The 20188-nt window shown below is 40.4% G+C and overlaps 1 protein-coding gene across 4 annotated transcripts in view; it reads right to left on the minus strand.

Annotated features, from left to right (window-relative positions):
- The window catches only part of nlgn1 (neuroligin 1), a 286475-nt gene that overhangs the window by 174349 nt on the left and 91938 nt on the right, over positions 1 to 20188 (minus strand). For 3 of the 4 annotated variants that reach the window (XM_058638803.1, XM_058638804.1, XM_058638802.1), the window contains one exon: positions 2481 to 2540. The exons of the other annotated variant lie outside the window; for it this stretch is intronic. In XM_058638803.1, the coding sequence (XP_058494786.1) occupies positions 2481 to 2540 (60 nt within the window). The remainder of the gene's footprint in view (positions 1 to 2480; positions 2541 to 20188) is intronic. 4 annotated transcript variants of the gene reach the window in all.

Here is a 20188-nt window from a genome sequence, read left to right on the forward strand (position 1 = left end):
ATCTCAGGGTTTCATCAACGACTATTTTTTTTCTGAGTACAAGTTTTCAAAGGGCTGTTTGTTTATAGCACTTAAAAAAAAAAAGGTCTGTCTTCCTCTATTATTGAGATTAATGGATTTTCTGGAACACTGTCGTAGCTTTCAAACAGCGCCTCATTTAAATATCAAGAGGCACGAGTGCTCGGGGTTTTTCTGCATCTCAGTTTTGAGAAACCTGGCCTGTGATGGGCATACTAATTGAGAAGGGGCCTCCTATTGACCATGTCCCTCTTGGGGTAACATGATTCCAGCTGCACTGACAACTGCCTATGGTGCAAAGCAACCTCAAAAATCAGAGAAAGAGAGAGAATAATCTAACAAAACACACGACTTTTCATTTGAAAAAACATAAATTCCGTTCCAGATAAACCTGATGTCCAACCCAGCCCAGCATGTTACAGCGCTTTTCTTTTTTTTCCTTTCCCATTAGCGATAGTACCTGATACCGAGCACAGCAGCCGCCTATGCTTGCTGTAATGTAATGTTCCAGGTTTGATTCTTGTGTCAGAAGTCACACTCATGATTCTTCCAGTGACGACACTCTCTGACCAATCATTGGACGGCAGTCGACTCGCTTAGAAGCCAGAGCAGGTACAGAAAAACCCCACCAGGTACTGTCCCTAATAGAAACCGTCAGTCCAATAAAAGAAATCTGTGCACAACGACAGAAGAGACAATCACATTCTTGTTCTTGAATCTTGTTCTACCTGAATTGTCGCATGAGAATAAACTGCAGGCATTGAAGAGAAAGACAGCGGCGAATAAAGAGAAGTGGAGTTGGTCTAGCTCCACCCCTGACCGTACTTTACCATTTTACTTTGTAACCCAAGGGAAGGAATGGGAAGGGCTGGGTATTTTGGTACTGTTCTTAATGGAAAGGCAAAGCAAAATGCATACCATACTGTACCAAACTGGACTGTTCCACTCGATGGAAACATGGTAACAGTAGTGTGGATGTAGCCTAAGAGATGATAGATGCATCGGGTCATCTATCATCTATGAACTGAGTTTGTCTGTCTGTGCTCATCTGGTCCAAAAATGTGTATTTTAACAACCTGAAGGATGAGACTCAACAATCAGCAATTATTTTTTAGTGATGCTGCCTTTACTGCAGCTTTAAAATCCACATGCATACATCAGTGATCTAACTCCAAACATTTAGCTTGACTGAATCAGGCCACATATGTGATGCAGTTACCAAGTCTTGTATATCACATGTGCTGTCCATGCACTGGCGGCTCTGAGGCAGTGTAGACATCCATACTTGTTGCTGAAGATGAATCTATCTGCGTTCTCCCTCCTGTGTGCTCATCTATGCTGCCTGATTCTAGCATGATGGGTTGTGATACTGTCAGCTCCATCCTCCATCACCTCCTCACACAAAATCTGCCTCTCTGGAGATTTAACCCAACCATTGAGATGGTTCCTGCCTCTGGGGAAGCTCTGCCTCTCGGAGAGGCTTGTAAAAATTTAAATTGCAATCTGCCGTGTAAGCAGTCTTTAAAATTTGAAAATCACAGCATTGACAAAAGCCACACAAGCAGGCCATTGCAATTACCACGTAATAAAAACTGCATTAAAAGCATAAAAATAGAGAGCCCAGATGATCGCTTACAACCATTATGACAATGTTGTCACTTGAAAATAGCTACGCCCAAATGCTGTGCTCATTTATTATTGCCAGTTCTGTCAGGTTTGTTCGCCAGTCCACATTTTATGTTGCCATAAAACAACTACTTTGGCAGCTGAGGACTTTGGTTTCAGAGTGAAATCACCACTGACCAGGAAGTTTTCTTTGCATAGTGGGATTTATAGATTAGCTGGACGCCAGGAGGAGAGTTAACGACCCTCATGTCGCTGCAGTAACCGTGGCTGACACAGATGCTGACACAGATTTTTGTGCATAATTGTCATTTTGTTTGAAAGCAAACTGTTAAAAAAAAGGTTTTTTTTGGTTTGACGCCCCGAACATTAACAGGAGTGAGTGTTAGTATAAGTTCAAGCCAGTTAGCCAGAGGCTGTTTTTACATAAAGGAGACGAACTACAAGAAAAACATGCAAAACATGTGTTAAGAGTCTCCTAAAGGGTTAATAGATACTTGATCTGCTGGTGGGATGCAACATTGAAAAAAAAAAAAAAAAAAGGAAAGAAAAAATAAAATGCAACAGCAAGTCCAAGCAGAGAATCTACAGTATATTATGGTATTAATACCAACGAATGTGGGAGACATGTAAACTTTAAACATCAAGCTGAAAAGACAAAACACATCCAGCCAAAAAAGAGACTTTTACGAGAAAAGAGCAAAAAGAAAATGCCCATCACTTTCAAAAAAAGGACAAGAAATGTAAGAAAATCAAAGAAGAGAAAAAAATTGGAGGGGAAAGGGTAAGTTCGGTTTCCCTCATCATGCAAATCAGTTTGGCATCAGGGGAAAAAATACCTTCGTCGTCCGTGCGGTCACTATCACCTAAATCATCAGTGTGTTTCTTTGTAAGGGGACCTATAGGACCAAGAAGGAAAACAGGGTGATGAAGAAAACACACACAAGTTTTCAAAAGATGTTCTCAAAAGATAAAGAGAAAGTCAATAGTCAATGTTTCAGTTGCCCCCGTTTTTCGTTTTCTTGAAAAGTCTGGCAAAACATTACCACAATGTCACATGTTTACAGTATGAAAATTACTGTATATGATTGCATTAAAGAAAGTTAAGGAGCAAGAAAAGAGAAAAAAAAATGATGAAAAAAAATATTAGTTCTCTGTTAAAAAAAAAAAGAAAAAGAAGAAGAGTCAAGTTCTTAGGATCAAACCACAGAAATGCCTGTGAACACAGCAGCATGAAATACACTTATCAGAGACATTATGTTAACAGTGATCAGTGTGGCAGACGCTGGGAAAGAAGCAGCAGGTTTAAGAGCACAGCAATAGAAGCAAGAGACCCCCCCCCCCTCCCCAGTGTGTGTGTGTGTGTGTGTGTGTGCTAACCCTGTAAACATACACAAACACACACACACACACACACACACACAGAGACATACATGGAAACATGCATGTTCAGTGTCATGCAAACATTTCATTGCAGTGGTTCGACTGTAAAAAAAACCTATGTCAGGAAGTCCTCGACAAACGGAGAGTTTATTTGACCTGTGATGTAAATGTACGTGTTTTATTGTCAAGTGGAATGGAAATGTATAGATGCAGTAATAGAAACCAAAGAGGAAAGGCACTGAGCTTTGAAGATTCTATTTCAGCCTTAACCTAAGTTAAGGTAACATACTGCTATATGGTAACACTCAGAGTTTTTATGCTGTGGCTAAAATATTAACTGAAATCATGTTCAAGCCACATCACAAGCGATCTGTGCTTGAGCATGTCTGCTCATCTCTTCTCGCAAAAAAAAAGAAGGATGGATCCAGTTGGTTCTCATGGCTGGAGGCTGTAGTGTAGAGTAGGAGTGAATCATGGGATACATACTTTATCATATATCAGAATCTCATTTATAGTTTTCGAGCCAAATATGTAAAGTATGGCAGTATTTTGGGTTTGCACGTTGATTAAAATGGCTGCGGGATGGAAGAGGGCAGAGCCCAGGTGTTATAATGATACGCTGAAGAAACACAAACAATCGTTTTAACATTTAACAAACACACATGGTGTCAACAGAGAAAAATATAAAGCACAAAATATGTAAAAAAAATAAAAAAATATGTACAGTAAACAGAGAGATGCACACACACACACACATGCTACACAGCTGATCTGAAAACATGCAGGGCTGAGAGAGAAAGTGTAGGAGCAGGGAGCGTGACAGAGGATATACTTGCACTTCATATAGCTGTTTCACACACACACACACACACACTCATATGTGTATATATATATATATACACACATACATATATAGGTTCACACAGCAATCCTTTTAAGCCTGAACAACCTCCTCACAAATTAGGTTCTGCCTCATTAAGACCAGGTTTTGGGCTCCATATGAGGACTAGTGGTCCTGACAAGGTCAGTGCTTATCCCAGAAAAGGTCCTAAAGAGGTAAAATGTCTCACACACACACACACACACACAGAGACAGGTTAGCGCAGTTATCCTTACACCTCACACATTACTTTCAACCTTAAAGAACGAGCTCAGAATGGAGGTTATACCTTGTTAGGACCAGGTTTTGGTTGCCATGAGGACTATTGGTCCTGACAAGGTCAGTGTTTATGACAGAAAAGATCCTGAAGAGGCAACAAATGCTCCCACACACACACACACACACACACACACACACACAAGTGTGGCAATAATAATAATAACTTTGTTTTATAAAGTGCCATTAGTCCTTCGATGTTATTTCTAACCTTAAAAACAGGACCTCACAGCGGAGGTTATAGCTTGTTAGGACCAGGTTTTGGTTTGTGTCCTAAAGTGGTGCAAAAATCAATTCTGACCATAGAAGCTGAGCAAAAATGACACAGCCCGGTCTACGGGTCACGTATCACCATAGCAACAGAACTGCACCTGACCACTGATTTCCTTTGTGTTGTGTTAAAGCCTAGCATACTGCATAAACTTAAAACTGTAGTATAGATTTGAATATAAACAAATGTCAGTTATTCTTTAAGTGCTAAAAACTAAGGCAACTGGACTTCTGTTTCTGAAGATGTTTCGCCTCCTTCACCTCTGATTGCGGTGTGACAGTCCCCGGGTTTTTAAACCGTTGGTGGCACCTTCAGGTCATTAACATCACCACCTTGTGAGCTGTTAAGGTCACAGGAGCTAAGGTGTGATTCATCGGGGTCATTGTTCCCCATGAGGACGATGAGAGTCCTTACAGTCACATGGGTCATGGTGTGATTAATGACCCCACGGTGCCAACAAAGGTTTAAAAACCTGGTGGAAGTGAAGAAGCCGTTTGGACGAGAGGTGAAACGTCTTCAACGTGCCTGAAAAACTACCATGACCTGAACGACTGAGAACTTTCACAAACATTGTCTGTTGTAATCTAACCATTGTCAGATGAGTTCATACAATGTTGTTTTAGCTCCAGCTCCACATGATTCTCTGTGTTTCTCAGAAGTCGCTCACCGGCATTCCCGCTCTGCACACAGGAAGTTATTAGTTTTATGTCTCGATGGACAGTCACGAGAAAAACGATATGGCTGCAAGAAAGAAAAGCCCATGGCATGAGTTTGATGATGTAAACGCTAAACCATGAACTACACACAAAAGCTCCCTCAGTCAGATCTGATAGTATTGCCTGACAGAGACTGTTTTCAGATCAAGGATCATAAAGAAGAAATATCGTTTTTGTCCACAAAAACCAAACACAGGCAAAATAATAATTTCTTCAACAACAACAACAACAACAACAAAACACGCTGCAGCTGTAAAAGTCTGTTCTTCAGACATGTCTGTTGTTGCTGCTGCTATTATCTCTTTTCAAACATTCGTCCTTGGTGTGCCTCGGGACATCCAGCGCTGTGGTGAAATCACCCTCCTCAGGCAGATCCTGAATTTAGACACTTTGTGCTTGAAGAAAAAAAAGAAAGAAAACCTTTTTGGATGTTTGTTGGTGTGAGTGCCCGTGTTTGTGGAATCATTTGCTTCAAATAATTCTTCCGTCACTCAGGAAGAATCCTGGTGGTTTATTTTAAGGCCAACTGTCCCTTTCTCTCCAATGGCTCCCAGCATATCATCCCATCCTGCAGTGCTCTCCCTGCTCGCTTTTGTGGGTCTGACAAGTAATTTGATAAGCGGGAGCTGACTTGTGCTTTCTTTGTGCTGAATAAGCAACGCGGTGCACAAGAACGGCTTCTTTTCAGAACGCGAGACGTCAAAGAAACGCGGCACGTCTGCTGTCTGGGGATGTGTTACCTGTTTATAGAGAACACTGTGTGAGGAGATCACTGTCAGAGACACACACAGCACAGCTGGGAGATTCATGTTAGCCTCATAGCATTCACTGTGTTCAGCTGCAATAAGCTGTGTGCTTACACTAGGGTTGCCAACTGTCCCGTATTAGCCGGGACGTCCCATATCATTAATTTGTCCCGTACGTGTCCTCTCTTGTCCCGTTTATTGACTGCTACACTGATCTAACCACTGAATGATACAACAACAGCAGCAGTGCTGATCACGACACTTGAGAGTCATCGACGACACCTGTCACCATCCAATCACAGTCCCACCCACGCCGGGAGACGGGGTGGGGCTATGAGTCCCGCATCAGTCGCACATGATCAGTGTGATGTCAGTAAACGCACAAATTCATCCAAATTAAACTACAATGGATTCACCTGCAAATAACAAGAGACTGAGCAGCGCAGTTAAGAAGACGTGGGGTAAGACCGTCAGTGGTGATTCAACCAAAGCTTTCTGCACTTTATGTCAGAGGGACTTTTCACAGATGCTGCACATTCTGAGTCACTGCTATTTTATTCCTCTGTAAACCTGCTTTCATTATGACAAATGCCTTAAAACAATACACTGTATATACAAAACCATACTCGTCACCTTTTGTCCCTTATTTCACAGTGACACAGTGGGTAACCGTAGCTTAGACTCACGTTATCCCGTCACTGCTCAAGTTTCAACTCTCACCACTGTCGTCAGTGAAGTGACACGACTTCTGCTACGTATCGCAGACACCGATCAAATGGAGTCACACACAGATGAGAGAAACGTGTGCAAATCAAATCAAATGTTGTTGAATTATTTCAAAACGTTTTACTTGTCGAGTTTGATCGATGGAAAAATGATTCATTCAACACATACACACACACACTCACACACACACACACACACACTCACATACACTCACTCACATCTATACTTCTTTCTTAAACAATGTTACACACTGTACTTGTGGTCATGGGCCACATTCATGTATCACGACCCTATCTTACAAATAATAACAGGTGAATACTGAGGGCCCACCTTTTAAACATGACTATCAACATTTACAATATTTAAAATAAATCTGACATTTGTGAGCATTTTTACTGCCATTTCTGTAACCAGGCTTTGTCAAGAGATGCTTGGGATTCATCACAAGACATTTCAGTCCTGCATCACTGAAACATGTTAAATAAGAGCACATACATGCACTTTAGAGAGAGGTAACATGACATCACATTTAACAGACACACTGCTTATATAGAAATAAAACATTGGCTGTTCTCCGCTGTTACAGTGACATGTTGTTGTTTGACCAAAGGTTAGTGGAGATCAGAACAGAGGACAGCTGCATGACAGCTGACACACACACACACACACACACACACCTAATCCAATTATAAATACAGAGAGAGAGAGAGAGAGATGTCAGTCAGAAATCAGGTGTCAATTCTAAACTGCACAGTGACAAGAAACTCTGACTCTGACCTGTTCGACCCTGCCTGTCACTCTGAGCAGTGTGTGTGTGTGTGTGTGTGTGAGTGAGGTCTCAGCTGGTCTCATATTTAAGAACCGGAAACTTCCTTTTTTTGATGTGAATCTTTGTTTCTTATCACTATTGTCTTGAATTCATAATCTGCTTAGCCCCCCCTCCCATTTTAACTCACGTCATTTTCTGTTTTGTGTAATGCTTTGTGTAAGAAGATGAGATGACACAATGCTACACTTGTTGACAGCACTACGTCCTCACTGTCACACATATACTGCATTTGTAGTAGGAACTCGGAATTTCCGAGGTCAAGCTGAACTTGGATTTCCAACTCAGAAAATCGGTGCAACCTCAGCAACTCTGACATGAGATTCCAAAACGGCTGCCACAGCCACTTTTACCATTAACAGCACTCCTGCCTCATTTGTTTTACAGTAAATATTTAACAGATTTACTCGAGGGTGACACATGACCATCACTTTGTGCTCTGTAGTCGTCTTGTTTTCATCATATTGATCTTCAGAGAAAAACACAAGGTCCACTTTTCTAGTTTCTCTAAGACACTTTATTAACATCTTTATTGTTTTATATAATCTATACCCAGTTATTGTGAATTTCAACATCGGCCAAAAAAATATTGTGGCCCCTGATTATCTGACAGTGTAAATGATGTACTTTATCATTTTAAGGTGAAATTGGCCACAAAGGTATTCACAGTCCAAAGGCCTGAAAGCATTCAATGCTAAATTGCGTGAACTTGTGGAGCGAGCGCTTTTATAGCATTGATGACAACTCAAAGCTGCTTTACACAATAGTTTTGCCATTCACTCATTCACTCACACATTCAGAGTACATCTAAGTGCAGTTCAGTTTCTCATATCCATTCACAGGGGCAATTTGGGATTAAGTGTTATGTCCAGGGACACATGAGCATGTAGACGAGTGGAGCCCGAGATCCAGTTTATTTAAGACCTACTGCTGTCCAACAAGTCATGCAATGTCTGCAGCTTTTTCCACAGATAAATATTAAAGATAAGAAAAACAATCTGCAGCTCATGCTCAGGCAAAATCATGTCACGTGTGCCTTCTTGTTCTCCAGCTAATCTGGCACAATATAGATTATACAGCGCTAACAGAAACTGTTAGACAGTTAAAACCCACAACATGCTGCTTAGTGATAGTCTGCCCACAAATGTCTTTAAAAATGTTTTTAACTGCATGGCTTCAGATGTTTTGCAAATAGTAAACAGTCCTGTTCAGTCAGGGTAGTTTCCCCAGGCCTTGAAAACTGCAGTCATTAAATCTAATCTGGATGCTTCAGCATTAAGTAACTACAGGCCCATATACAACCATGAAAGAATGGTTTATCAACAAATTCATGCCCAACAATCTTTTTCATTAATATCAGTCGGTTTACCACAATACTGAGATCAAAGAATTCAATGACATACATCTGAATAATGATGCATCCAAAACCACTGTCTTGGTATTGGTATTGTGCACTAAACTGGTTCAAATCGTTATCACAAGATACACACTAAGTTGTTTCAATTGGTAATTATGAGTGAGTGAACAAAGATGACATGCGGGGTTCCTCAAGGTTCCATTCTCGGACCGCTGCTATTCAATATCTACATGCAGCCTCTAGCTCAGACTATAAAATATTGCAACATCTCTTATCACACTTATGCAGATGACACACAACTTTATATTTCAGTGTCATCATATGACTACAGTCCCTTTACTTTCACTGAGTATGTGTAGTCATCAAATCAACGAGCGGATGTGTCAGAACTTTCTCCAGCTCTATGCAGATAAGACTGAAGTGATTGTTTTTGGCCCCAAAAAGGAAAGGTCAAAGGTCAGTGCTCACCTTGACTCCACGTCATTGAGCACTACAAATCAAGCCAGAAATATTGGTGTACTCAGACCTGAATTTTAACAACCACCTAAAAGCTATCACTAAGTCTAGCTATTACCACAATTGCAAGGACCAAGTTTTTTCTTTGTAAACGAGACACAGAAAAACCTGCTTTCATTTTCAGCAGACGAGTGTCATGGTGTCTTTACAGGTACATCAGGTACAGCAAGAAATCCGTCAGGTAGCTGCAGCTGGTCCAGAATGTTGCTGAATACCAGGAAACCAGACCACATCACACATGTCCTCAGATCACTACACTGGCTTCCTGTGAGTCAAAGGATAGATTTCAAAATCTTTCTCTTGGTCTACAAAGCACTCAATGGTCTTGGATTAAAATACATCCTCGACTTTGTATTTCCCTATGAAGCATCCAGAGCTCTAAGATAATCAGGAACACGTTCACTGTTCCTGCAGCATTCAGTTCTTCTGCTCCTCACCATCTGAGGTCTTATTCTTAAATTCTGAACAAATCATCTTAGTTATCAATTCAGTCTTTTAATGTCTTGCTTTTATTATGATTCATGTCATTTCAATGTATTTCTGTGTTTTTTTTTTTTAATGCAAATCTATGCCCTTGTAAAACACTTTGAGTTGCCCTGTGAATAGTTTTATACAAATAAACTTGCCTTGCTTTACTCTACCACTGACCCACAGCTGCAAATTCAACAGTCTTTATCAGTGTATGTGGATTTCTCTGCACATCTGTCTCTGTTCTCTGTCCTTGGGGTTTTGGTCACATCAATTTTGGATGTTTTATTCAGGCTTAAAAAGCAGCAACTTCATGAAGGTTGCGCTGAAATGATTTTGCAATGAGGTTTTAACTATTCAAACGGAGGGTTTTTAACAAAGTGACAAATTAACAAAGTACCACAGAACACGAGGTCATTCATAATTTAAAAAATAAATGGAACTGTGTCCAGTGTCACACGGAGACAGGTCTTTATATTGAACTAATCTTTTCAAATGTTCAGGCAGAGAGAAGGAAAGAAAGATTCAGGTTACAGGCTGTTTCTGCTCTTCACTGCAGTAAAGACAGCGATGCATCAAAGTCAATTCTAAATGACATTGTATCAGGTGCATCTCTAATATTTCTAACAGATATCACAAATATATCGTGCAGTGCGTGACACCACCACAAACTCTGACCTCAGCCACAAACTGTGTTATAATCGCAGACTGAACATAATCTGAACATGACGGTCTTTAGATTCCATTACATTAAGTTTATAAACTCCACTGTGGTTTCTGAGATACAGTAACATTGTCAAAACAGAACCAGGGGAGCAGAGATCCTATATTTGAAGACGGATGTGACAGATTTTTAATATTTAAATTGTGAGAAAGCACTCCAATCGAGACGCAGGAACATACAAATCAAATCCAATAAAGAACAAAAGAATATCAGGACCTCACTGAAAACAATCTGCAATAAATCACAGACTTTGCAATTTGCTGATTGCGTTGCTTAAGGATGCCATTTTCATTTGAAAATGATGAAATGATTCATTTTTAGACCTGCTCAAACAGGGAACAGGGTGGACACAGATCAGGAGCAGGTGTAAAGTGACTTTCTGCGTGACAATTTATTCACCGTCCTCCCGTCGACTGAATCTCCTCGATTCAGAACCTGGCAGCTGATGTTTCTCGTGACATCGAGCAGCCGTGTTTGCCAGATCTCTAATTAACTGTGTGAGAATGTTATTAAGGAAAGAGTGATAGCTACAAAAGACCCACATTGTATGACACTAAAAGAACCATAACTGAACGTGCAATAATCCTGTCGTCCCTCAGAAATCACTGCGTCTCTTTCTCCTGCTTGTTTTATCTCAGTCCATCTCTTCATCTACACTCGTACGCCCCCCCCCCCCCCACCCTTCTCACTCTCTCCCACCATCAGCACTGACTGGAGACTGATGGAGAGGAGTTTCACTCGCTCTGACACACTGCATCAATCCCATGATTCAAAACAGCAGCAGGGGGAGCGAGGATAATACACACACTACACCCTCAGGCTCCCCCCCCACACACACACACACACGCTCCTCTAGATCAGGTAATTATTGCAAGGAGGGTCCGTCCATCGATCGCACATTCAGCACAAGAGCTATCCATACGTACGCATCGCTCTCTCTATGCATCAGTGAGGTCTGCAGCGGCATAGAAACACAGCAGCTTAATCAATCACCAATGCACATTAAAATTGGGGATCTAACAGAGCGCACGGCTCAATGAGCCAAATAGGTAATCTACTACTGACCTTGGATAAAATCCCTACAGGCTGTAAACTATAAATACAGAATCCAATCCCCTACGGTAAAACTGGAGTCGAATGCACTTCAGCAAACTCACAGATGAGAGGAATTAACTCCGAGTAGAAGATGGAGTGTGACAAGTTTAACTAGAATCTCAACCTAGTGAGTGAAACCCTCTGCTGACCAGGCCGGAGTTCTGACCACTTCTTGCCAAATTGCATCTCAATCTTATTTCAGACTGAGTACGAGTCTGGAAACTCCCACTACAGACGGACATGAAAACGCCTCTGCACGTGTCAACAAACGTGCCAGTGAGAGTTTAGTTTAGCTGGTCTCTGTTGGCCGTGATGTTGGACATATACAGACGCTGCTAGACGTCACGTTACGCCTCGACCGACCGCGTCAGGGGGAGACGCCTTGTGTGATGGCTGCCAAAATGGCCTCCTCCCCAGACTGCCACGTTTGTTGTTATTTAAGAAATTCACTGTATGAAGTTATAGAATAACTAAACTATGACACCAGAGCTCAACAAAACATGTCAGATTAAATGACTGGACTCACTGAAAACAGTGAACACTTTTGCAGGCCTGTTGTTGTTATGGTTCAGCCCGTCAATAACTGTTTTGCCAGTTAATTGAACACAGCGAGCTGCAGCTATGGGTCACAAATGCTGAATGTTACAAACCTAAAAAGCTTCAGTGTCCCTCTCAAAAACATCTCAATCACAGGAGAAGAGAAACGAGAGTCTGCAGAGAAGATGCTTTAAATTCAAACTTTAAACTACACAGGACATGCAAAACAGCGAGATTCTGCCAAGGTCAGCTAACACTCACTTATACAAGTTGCTGGTGGATATTTAATGTATTAAATGTCTGTTGCTGGTACATAAACCAGCAACAGACTGGTAAAATAAAAATAAAACAGTGTGACAGTTATGTGTGTGTGTGTGTGTGGCTTTTTGCATAAACACAGGTTAAAGTGTAGCCACTTGTTTCAGTTTTCTTTAGCGACCACTTTCTCTGATGTATATATTTTGGGATTGCAGTACCATTTTGAAATGTTAACCTTCAAGGGAATGTTCTGTTCACGAGGCGAAAAACATGGTTTGTGACCTTCAACTTTTGGCTATCAAAAATGCAAACAGTAAATCCTTGAGTCGAGTGAACAATTCTGCCAAAATTCACAGAATTCCCTGGTGACATTCTTCAAATATCACATTAGCAAGAAAACATTTGAGTTCTGAGGTCACAGTGACCTTGAGCATTGACCTGGTGACATCAGTTCATTCATCTTCCTGAATAATGTCGTACTTGCTTAAATCGTCAGTCATGCTGACACACTTGTCGCTGAGTCACTTCCAAGCACCACATGGCTGACGAGGAGAGATGTGTGAAAACTCAACCTGAAGAAAAGGAATGTGAGAAATAAAGCGTGACGTTTCTTCTCTTTATTCGGCCGACTTCACAGTTCCCGATTTCTCAGCTGCCGCTTTTCAACTACGTGCGAACGTTCGACACGTGAAAGTGAATGAAATCCTGATTCCACCTGATGAAGGCAGCAAAAACATGAATCCAAAAATATGTCAGATAGCATTTATCAAAGTTATAGCATTTTCATAAGCAAGGAAGAGGAAACTGTCTGACTGAACGAGGGGCCACACGTGAGTAAACATCAGACTGACGTCGGCAGTGAGCTTTTACAAGCAGTAGACTGTAGGGGGAGCTCTATAGACAAAAAGGTGAAAAAGCGACCAGACTTGCAAAGTTAAGCATGAGGCCAACCAAGTTTTTGACTGAAGGACAGTTCAGCAAACAAAAGCATGTGTTTATGGAACACTCCGGCCACTATTTTAAATCCTTGAGATTTACATTAGTATACAATATAGTGTACAGGTAGAAGAAGGGGTGGGGTGGCTCAGTGGTTAAGACCAGTACTGTGTGCAAAAGACTTCATGGTCGCAAGCTCAACTCCACCCCTGACGGGTTGTACTCAATTCCCTTGTAAGTCTGCTAAATGACATGTAATGTAAAGTAACATGGCGAACAATGTGTGCAGCACATTCCTGTCACCATGTTTTACACTCTGCAATTTTGGTTTCTTGTCTTTGGTCCATTCACTAATAGAATAAAAATATCATCATCATCATCATATTGAGAATTACATTCTTTGTCCAAATGACTGAAATAGAATAAAGACTAAAGATTTTTATCTAGAATGCTTGTAAAAAGTTCTTCCATGAATATGATTTTTCTAGTTCTTGATTAATAACTAATTATATCAATATTAATCCATCTGAGGAAATGCAGAGTTAGGCTTCAGAAAGCCTGATTGACTTAATGGGATGTTTCAGCTACATTCTTGGTGAAAATGCCTGACCCCGTGTTAAACCACTGAACCACTGACCACTCATATTATATCACATACAGTTAGAATATGGTTTATTTTTGGCTGGGTCTTTCACATTGCTTAAATCTAAATCTTCAATTCTAATCGAATTCCAATTCCATTGTGTGAATAATGGTATTATTATCACTTCAGCAAACTGTGAGGGTCTCTACTTTGTGTATAGGTAACTACTTAAGCGTCTTTGAGTGTTAAGAAAAGCGCTATAAAAATACGATGTATTATTATTATTTACTTCCTACACTCCCATTTCAAAGGTGTACAGTGTATACAGGACACTTTGATCCATTTACCTATCAACATTCTTTTCGACTCAAAGACAAGTAAACTATGATAACAACTTTCTTGAAATGTATAATTAATAATTGAATAAATATGTGTTAAGTTAAAAAGTGGCGACAACTTAATGACGGGAGAACAGAGCAACAACAAAATTGATGTTTACGATGAAAACACAGCAGGGATCAGTTGCTGTGGGAGTTTTCTTGCCTCTCCTTTTTTGTAAAGTAACTGGTTTTGACCAACACTGTCAGCTAATAGGCCAGAGGAAAGTCCATTTATCATGGAGTCACGCTGTTTCCAAGCGAGCCTCCTGTCCTCGTGCAGTGAGAGCCGTCAGCTCAGCTCTGTGTTCGCCCACCGCTCTGTGAAATACGGTGTGACAGCAACTGCAGAGGTTTTAAACCCCCAGTTTGTGACCCTACTTACACGAGAAAGAAATATGGATTTTTGACTGGAGGCTTTGAGGCGAGACTCAGCAGAAAAGATATTAGTGTAACGCTGCATAAGGAACGGCTCCGGCGAAAGAATGAGCTGGATTTATGGAAAATATGAAGCGCCGACATGTATATCACAGCTCTTCTAATTTTTTTTAATGTGGGCAAAAAAAAGAAAAAAAAGATAGATATATTTTCAGCCGACAGTTTAAAGATTATCACACAGGGAAACAAATCACTGCAGGATCCTGGTTCAGCGGTTAAAATGGCAGCGCAGGGCTGAGGAAACACAGAATTACCCAGAATAATTAACAATATTCTTTGAAATTGTGGCAATGAAACCATTTAACCTTGAAATAATTGGAGGGCACATCGAAAGCTAAAATGTCAGACGAATATGAACTGGTTTGGTACAGTGGCTCCATGACAACGAGGGGATAAAAGAAACACACACACACACACACAAACACACACACAAAAACAACCAAAAGACGTAAAGAAATGGATGACTGTGCTCCGAGTAGAGCAAGTCCTCTCTGACCTGAAGTATGGAGGTTTGATCCCCTGCCTCCTATAATGCCAGAGTGCCCAAAATTGCTGCTAGTGGCTTGTAAAAAGGTCTAAATGATGTGTGATAGAAAAAAGACACTGCATATATACAGTATATAATCTGTTTGAATATGTGTGTGAGATAGAAAATAGCACTGCATATAGATGAGCTGGATGTGTGTGTGTGCGTGTGATGGGCAAAACTGAAGTGAAAATTGCTTTTGAGTCGTCATCAAGGCCAGAAATACACAGACCAGTCAAAGCTATGCAAAAAAATGTTATACAGTTTTAACTGTATTTGTATTTATTTATTTATTTTCTTTTTTTCCCAATATCTTCACATGTCCAGGTCATTTTTTTTCTATCTATTATATATATATATATATATATATATATATATATATATATATATATATATATATATATATACTGTATATATATATATATATATATATATATATATATATATACACGTATATATGTATATATAGTATATATACTGTACATATATGTTTATATACTATATACAGTTAAATACCCACTCAACATTTAATGGAAGTAGTGATCAGCCTCTTTGTTCAGTTGCTAAGTATATATATATGTATATGAGTCCAAGATCTTGATTCACTAAGATGCAAAACAAGATATTTATTCAAAGTTGTCAAGACTGTCAGACGAGACAAAAACGAAGGAAGGTTCAAAACATTTCTGTTAATCGATGCTTCCCACACCATATTGTGACTTCCACTTGCTTAAATGCATTTAAAACATGTCACTCTACAGTCTAAATGTAATGTTTCAAGAGAGGAGGTCAATCCCTGACCTCAAAGAACACAACAAGTGAGAATAAACTACGACAAAAGAGAAAAGCGACAGAGCAATAGATTAAGTTGCAGTTAAATATGCTGAGCTTTAACAGGTTATACTATAAATAAGATGATTGTATGACATCTTTAAATCTTGGTTAATTAAAGCGCCAGCTCTTCTTAAGTCCTGTGCACTGACCTGACACACAGCTGAGGTCAAAAACTCTAAATTGCCCATATATGGTCAAGGTTTGAATTCTGGTGTGTTAGCACTGTTTTTGATGCAGGTAAAAATGAATGACATGACACATGAAGTAAATTCATTATTCCCTTCATTTAGTCCCAAAGCTGTTGAAACACAGCAAAGACACAGCAAACCCCCCTCTAAAGAGATATATACACAGATTTTGTTCGCTCACACGAGTGAACACCAACAATCCTCGGGTCACAGTCAAGAGAGTATTTAAAAAAATGGAAATGAGTGGTATTTTCTATAACAGCTGCACTGACACAGTGAAGGCTGAGCTGGATCCTTCATTCATCGCACCAGTGTCGCCTCTTCAAATGCAACCTCTGAAGGACAAAGCCCCTGAAATGGGACAGAGTACACATAATAATGTCCTGGAGAGACAACATCCTTAATAAGGGGTCTCCAGAGGTTGGACCATATCGGTTATGGACGCAAAGAGTCAAATAAATCAATGGAGTATGTGATGGTGAAGCACTCATTAGCTATCCAGCCCATGAAGAACATGGTCTGAATGTGTGACTCGTATCCTTTTCAACAACTATTCAAGACTGATATCTAGCTATAGCTACGGAGTATTTCCGACACTGATGATCTTCAGGGAATGTTTTTATTTCACACACAATCATCTCCAGGGTTTACAGAGAATGATGTGAGAAGAGAACATTTCCAGTGAGTTGCCATGAAAACGTGAAAGTGAAAACGCTTTGTTGGTGCCAGAGGTCAGAGGAGAATGAACAGAGGACAGGAAAACAACATCTCAACAACACACAGAGCGCTGCACTCTGAAGCAGGTGGCATCTGTACCTAATTAAGTGGGGGGGGGGGGGGGGTTTATGTATATTGCCCTAACCCAATGCATCATTTGGGTTTGGCTCACACTTTTGAGCCTTTGATTTTGAGAACACATAAAATGACATTATAATACAATATACTGTAAAGAAAGGTATTTGTGTGCAGTTGTCTAAACCTAATGGTCACCTCAAACTTGAATTCTCCACTTCAACAATCAACTGTGTCTCACTGTTAACACATGTTAACAGTGTACTTTTAGATTATTTCTCTAATTATCAGGAGAAATAACTACTCCCCCTGTTTCATGATTACAACCACAGTTACAAAAAATACAAACAAAGTTCAGGAAGGATTATGGATATGAATCTAATCTTCAGTCGGAATATAAAGCTAAAGAGCAGGGGGATTAAATACAAGAGCACAGAGTCACCTCTGTATGCAGATCACATTAAAATACCTGTTTCATTTTCTTGCATGCATCCAAAAAGAATGAGTTAAGACTAAGAAATATTCCGTGTGAAGGTCTAACGCTCTTCAAGTTAAGTCCCATTACTAAAATGAGTCTCATGTAGAAAAGGTCAAGAGTGTCTAATTAGCTCTGGGAGCTTGATGTGACTCGGACTCAGCAACGTGACTCGGTGGCGCTAATTGCCACTGGCAAATAAAGAGATGCCATATTGACAACTGGAGAGTTAAGGAGACGCGCCGCTATTGGCAACGCAGTCGCTCGCCTCTGCTACCTTTTCCAGTTATCGACTGAGAACGTTCTTCATCCCTGAATCCTCCTGCTTATACATCATTACCATCAGTGATCAATCACTGATTATTAAATGAAATGTCCATTAAGGCTGAGGGGGATTTCCATACTGGGCAAGGAGCCAGGAAGTGATGCCGGAGGCAACTACAGCGGCGGCACAGACACTGAAGAGAGAGAGGGGAAGTCAGGCCATGATGCTGTTTCATATGCAGCTACTGACTGTGAACAAAATAAAAACAGACAAAGAAAAGGAAAACACAAACTGCTTCAAGTTTTCTCTACTTGCACCAGAATGTGGGCTAGAGGAACAGAGCACGCACACACACACACACACACACACAAACATGTTTATTTTAAAAGTCCGGTTTTAGTTGAACTAACTTGGAGCGGAACTTTGCAGATCTTGCCTTTCCTCTATGGAGCTCCCTTTTCTCCTTTTTATAATTTCTCTATTTTTGCAAGACCACCATTAACAGCCATCCATCCATCCATCCATCCAACCATCCAACAAAACAGCAGGGAGAGTGGAGACAGCCCCAATCTCCCCGCAACAAGCCGTTTAACTATATGACAGTGAAGCTGTTATATTAGGGTAAACTCCTGCATAATCTGCTTTAATAATTTGTGTCATGTGTACTGAGTGAGAGTCTGACTGAGAATAATGTAATTACCAAAAAACACATTTTAACGCACAAGTAAACATGGTAATTGTCTCTGTGTTTGTTGTAGTGTGCATTCATTCATCATGGTATTGCTTGTTAAAATGGTGTCCACTTCCTCTAGGGGGTGTATTGAGCTTTAAAGTGATGACGAGGGATGTAAACAACAGGTCCACTGACAGTAAAGAGCAAAGGTCGCAGGTCACAGTCACAGTAACCCGTCTCTTTAAGTACAGATGGGACCGTCATTTACAAAATGGACGCCATACTATATTACAATTATATTAAACAACACAATTAACAAAGGCTACAATTCTGTAATTGTTCTAGGTTTTATATTTTTATATAATTGGGCAAGAAACTGGTCATCAAGAGTAGAAAAAAACTAAATAAATACAGACCATGTGATATTTGTGATACCATTCCATCATAGTTGTCTATATTAGGAACATAAGCATCAATAAAACATGTATATAGCCACATATCAAATCTCAATGTCTATCAGAAAAAAAGAATAATTCCATATTTTATCAAACTCCTCAGGGAAATTGTTCCTGACATTATAAATGAAGTGAGAAGTAGACTCAGCTCCTCATAGATTTACTCACAAACCAGTGGAGTTGCCACCTAATGGCATTTAAGGGAAAACAGGTTTTAGGCACTTTAGCAGTGGCAGCACGAGGTTCATATTTATATACAAGTGTCGTAACTGTGTTGTTGAGCGTCCTGCTTTCAGCGGCGTCGACAGTGTGTTTTACGACACAGTTGACTTTGAACATCTGAAATAATCCAATGTGGGAAACATGAAGAAAAAGGAAGTGAGGTGAGAAAGACGTGAGGCAGCGACTGTGGCTTGTTCACAGCAGGAGGGAATGAAACCCAGATAAGAGACTGTGGAGGTAAACATGTGAGCAGCCTTCAATCAAACAGCCCAGTCAGGGGGTCCACGCTCATACCCCCCCCCCCCCCCCCCACACACACACGGGCAATTACACCTGATCATCTATTTATGCTTTATCATTTATTTATTAATTGTTTTTTCTTCTTGATTTATTATCAATAAAACATGAATATTTCCTGCAGGTTGAACTGCTTAATGCTCAGCTGATGACTGATGATATTTACCCTTGCTCTTCCATAACACTGTGTCATTCATGAATCATTACAGACGCGTACTTGTGTATTCCTTCTGCGTGTCAGGATGGAAAGCTTCCCTCCACTCGGCTGCCGCACTTTTAGTGTCAGAGCGGATTCAGGGGGATTAGAGTTGAGAGTGCTGTCGTCCAAAACACTGACATTTAAACACTCCCTCCTCTCTTCACTTGCGTTATTTTCTCTCTTTTTTCCACCCTCTCCAGAGAGGCAGTCTTTGGTGGGGGTTTGTCTTTTTTCCGCACCCTCCTGTCGGTTGAATTACCTGTCAAAAACTTTGTTTGTTTTAGTTTCTGACAGTGTTTCCATGCGCAGTGACTTTATAGCTGTGTGTGGACTCCTGTTGTTGACATTATTTATTCAGTTAATATTGTGCATCCTTTATTTGGGCCCCTGGATCAATAAATGAATTGATGCCACGGATTAAGGGATGCTTGTCTAACAGCTATGCTCATGGCCAGAACATGAATGTTTGTCACAGCATTACACCAGAAATGATGCAGGAGCCAAAGCC

Source organism: Solea solea, chromosome 9 (assembly GCF_958295425.1).
Source record: "Solea solea chromosome 9, fSolSol10.1, whole genome shotgun sequence".
Taxonomy (NCBI): domain Eukaryota; kingdom Metazoa; phylum Chordata; class Actinopteri; order Pleuronectiformes; family Soleidae; genus Solea; species Solea solea.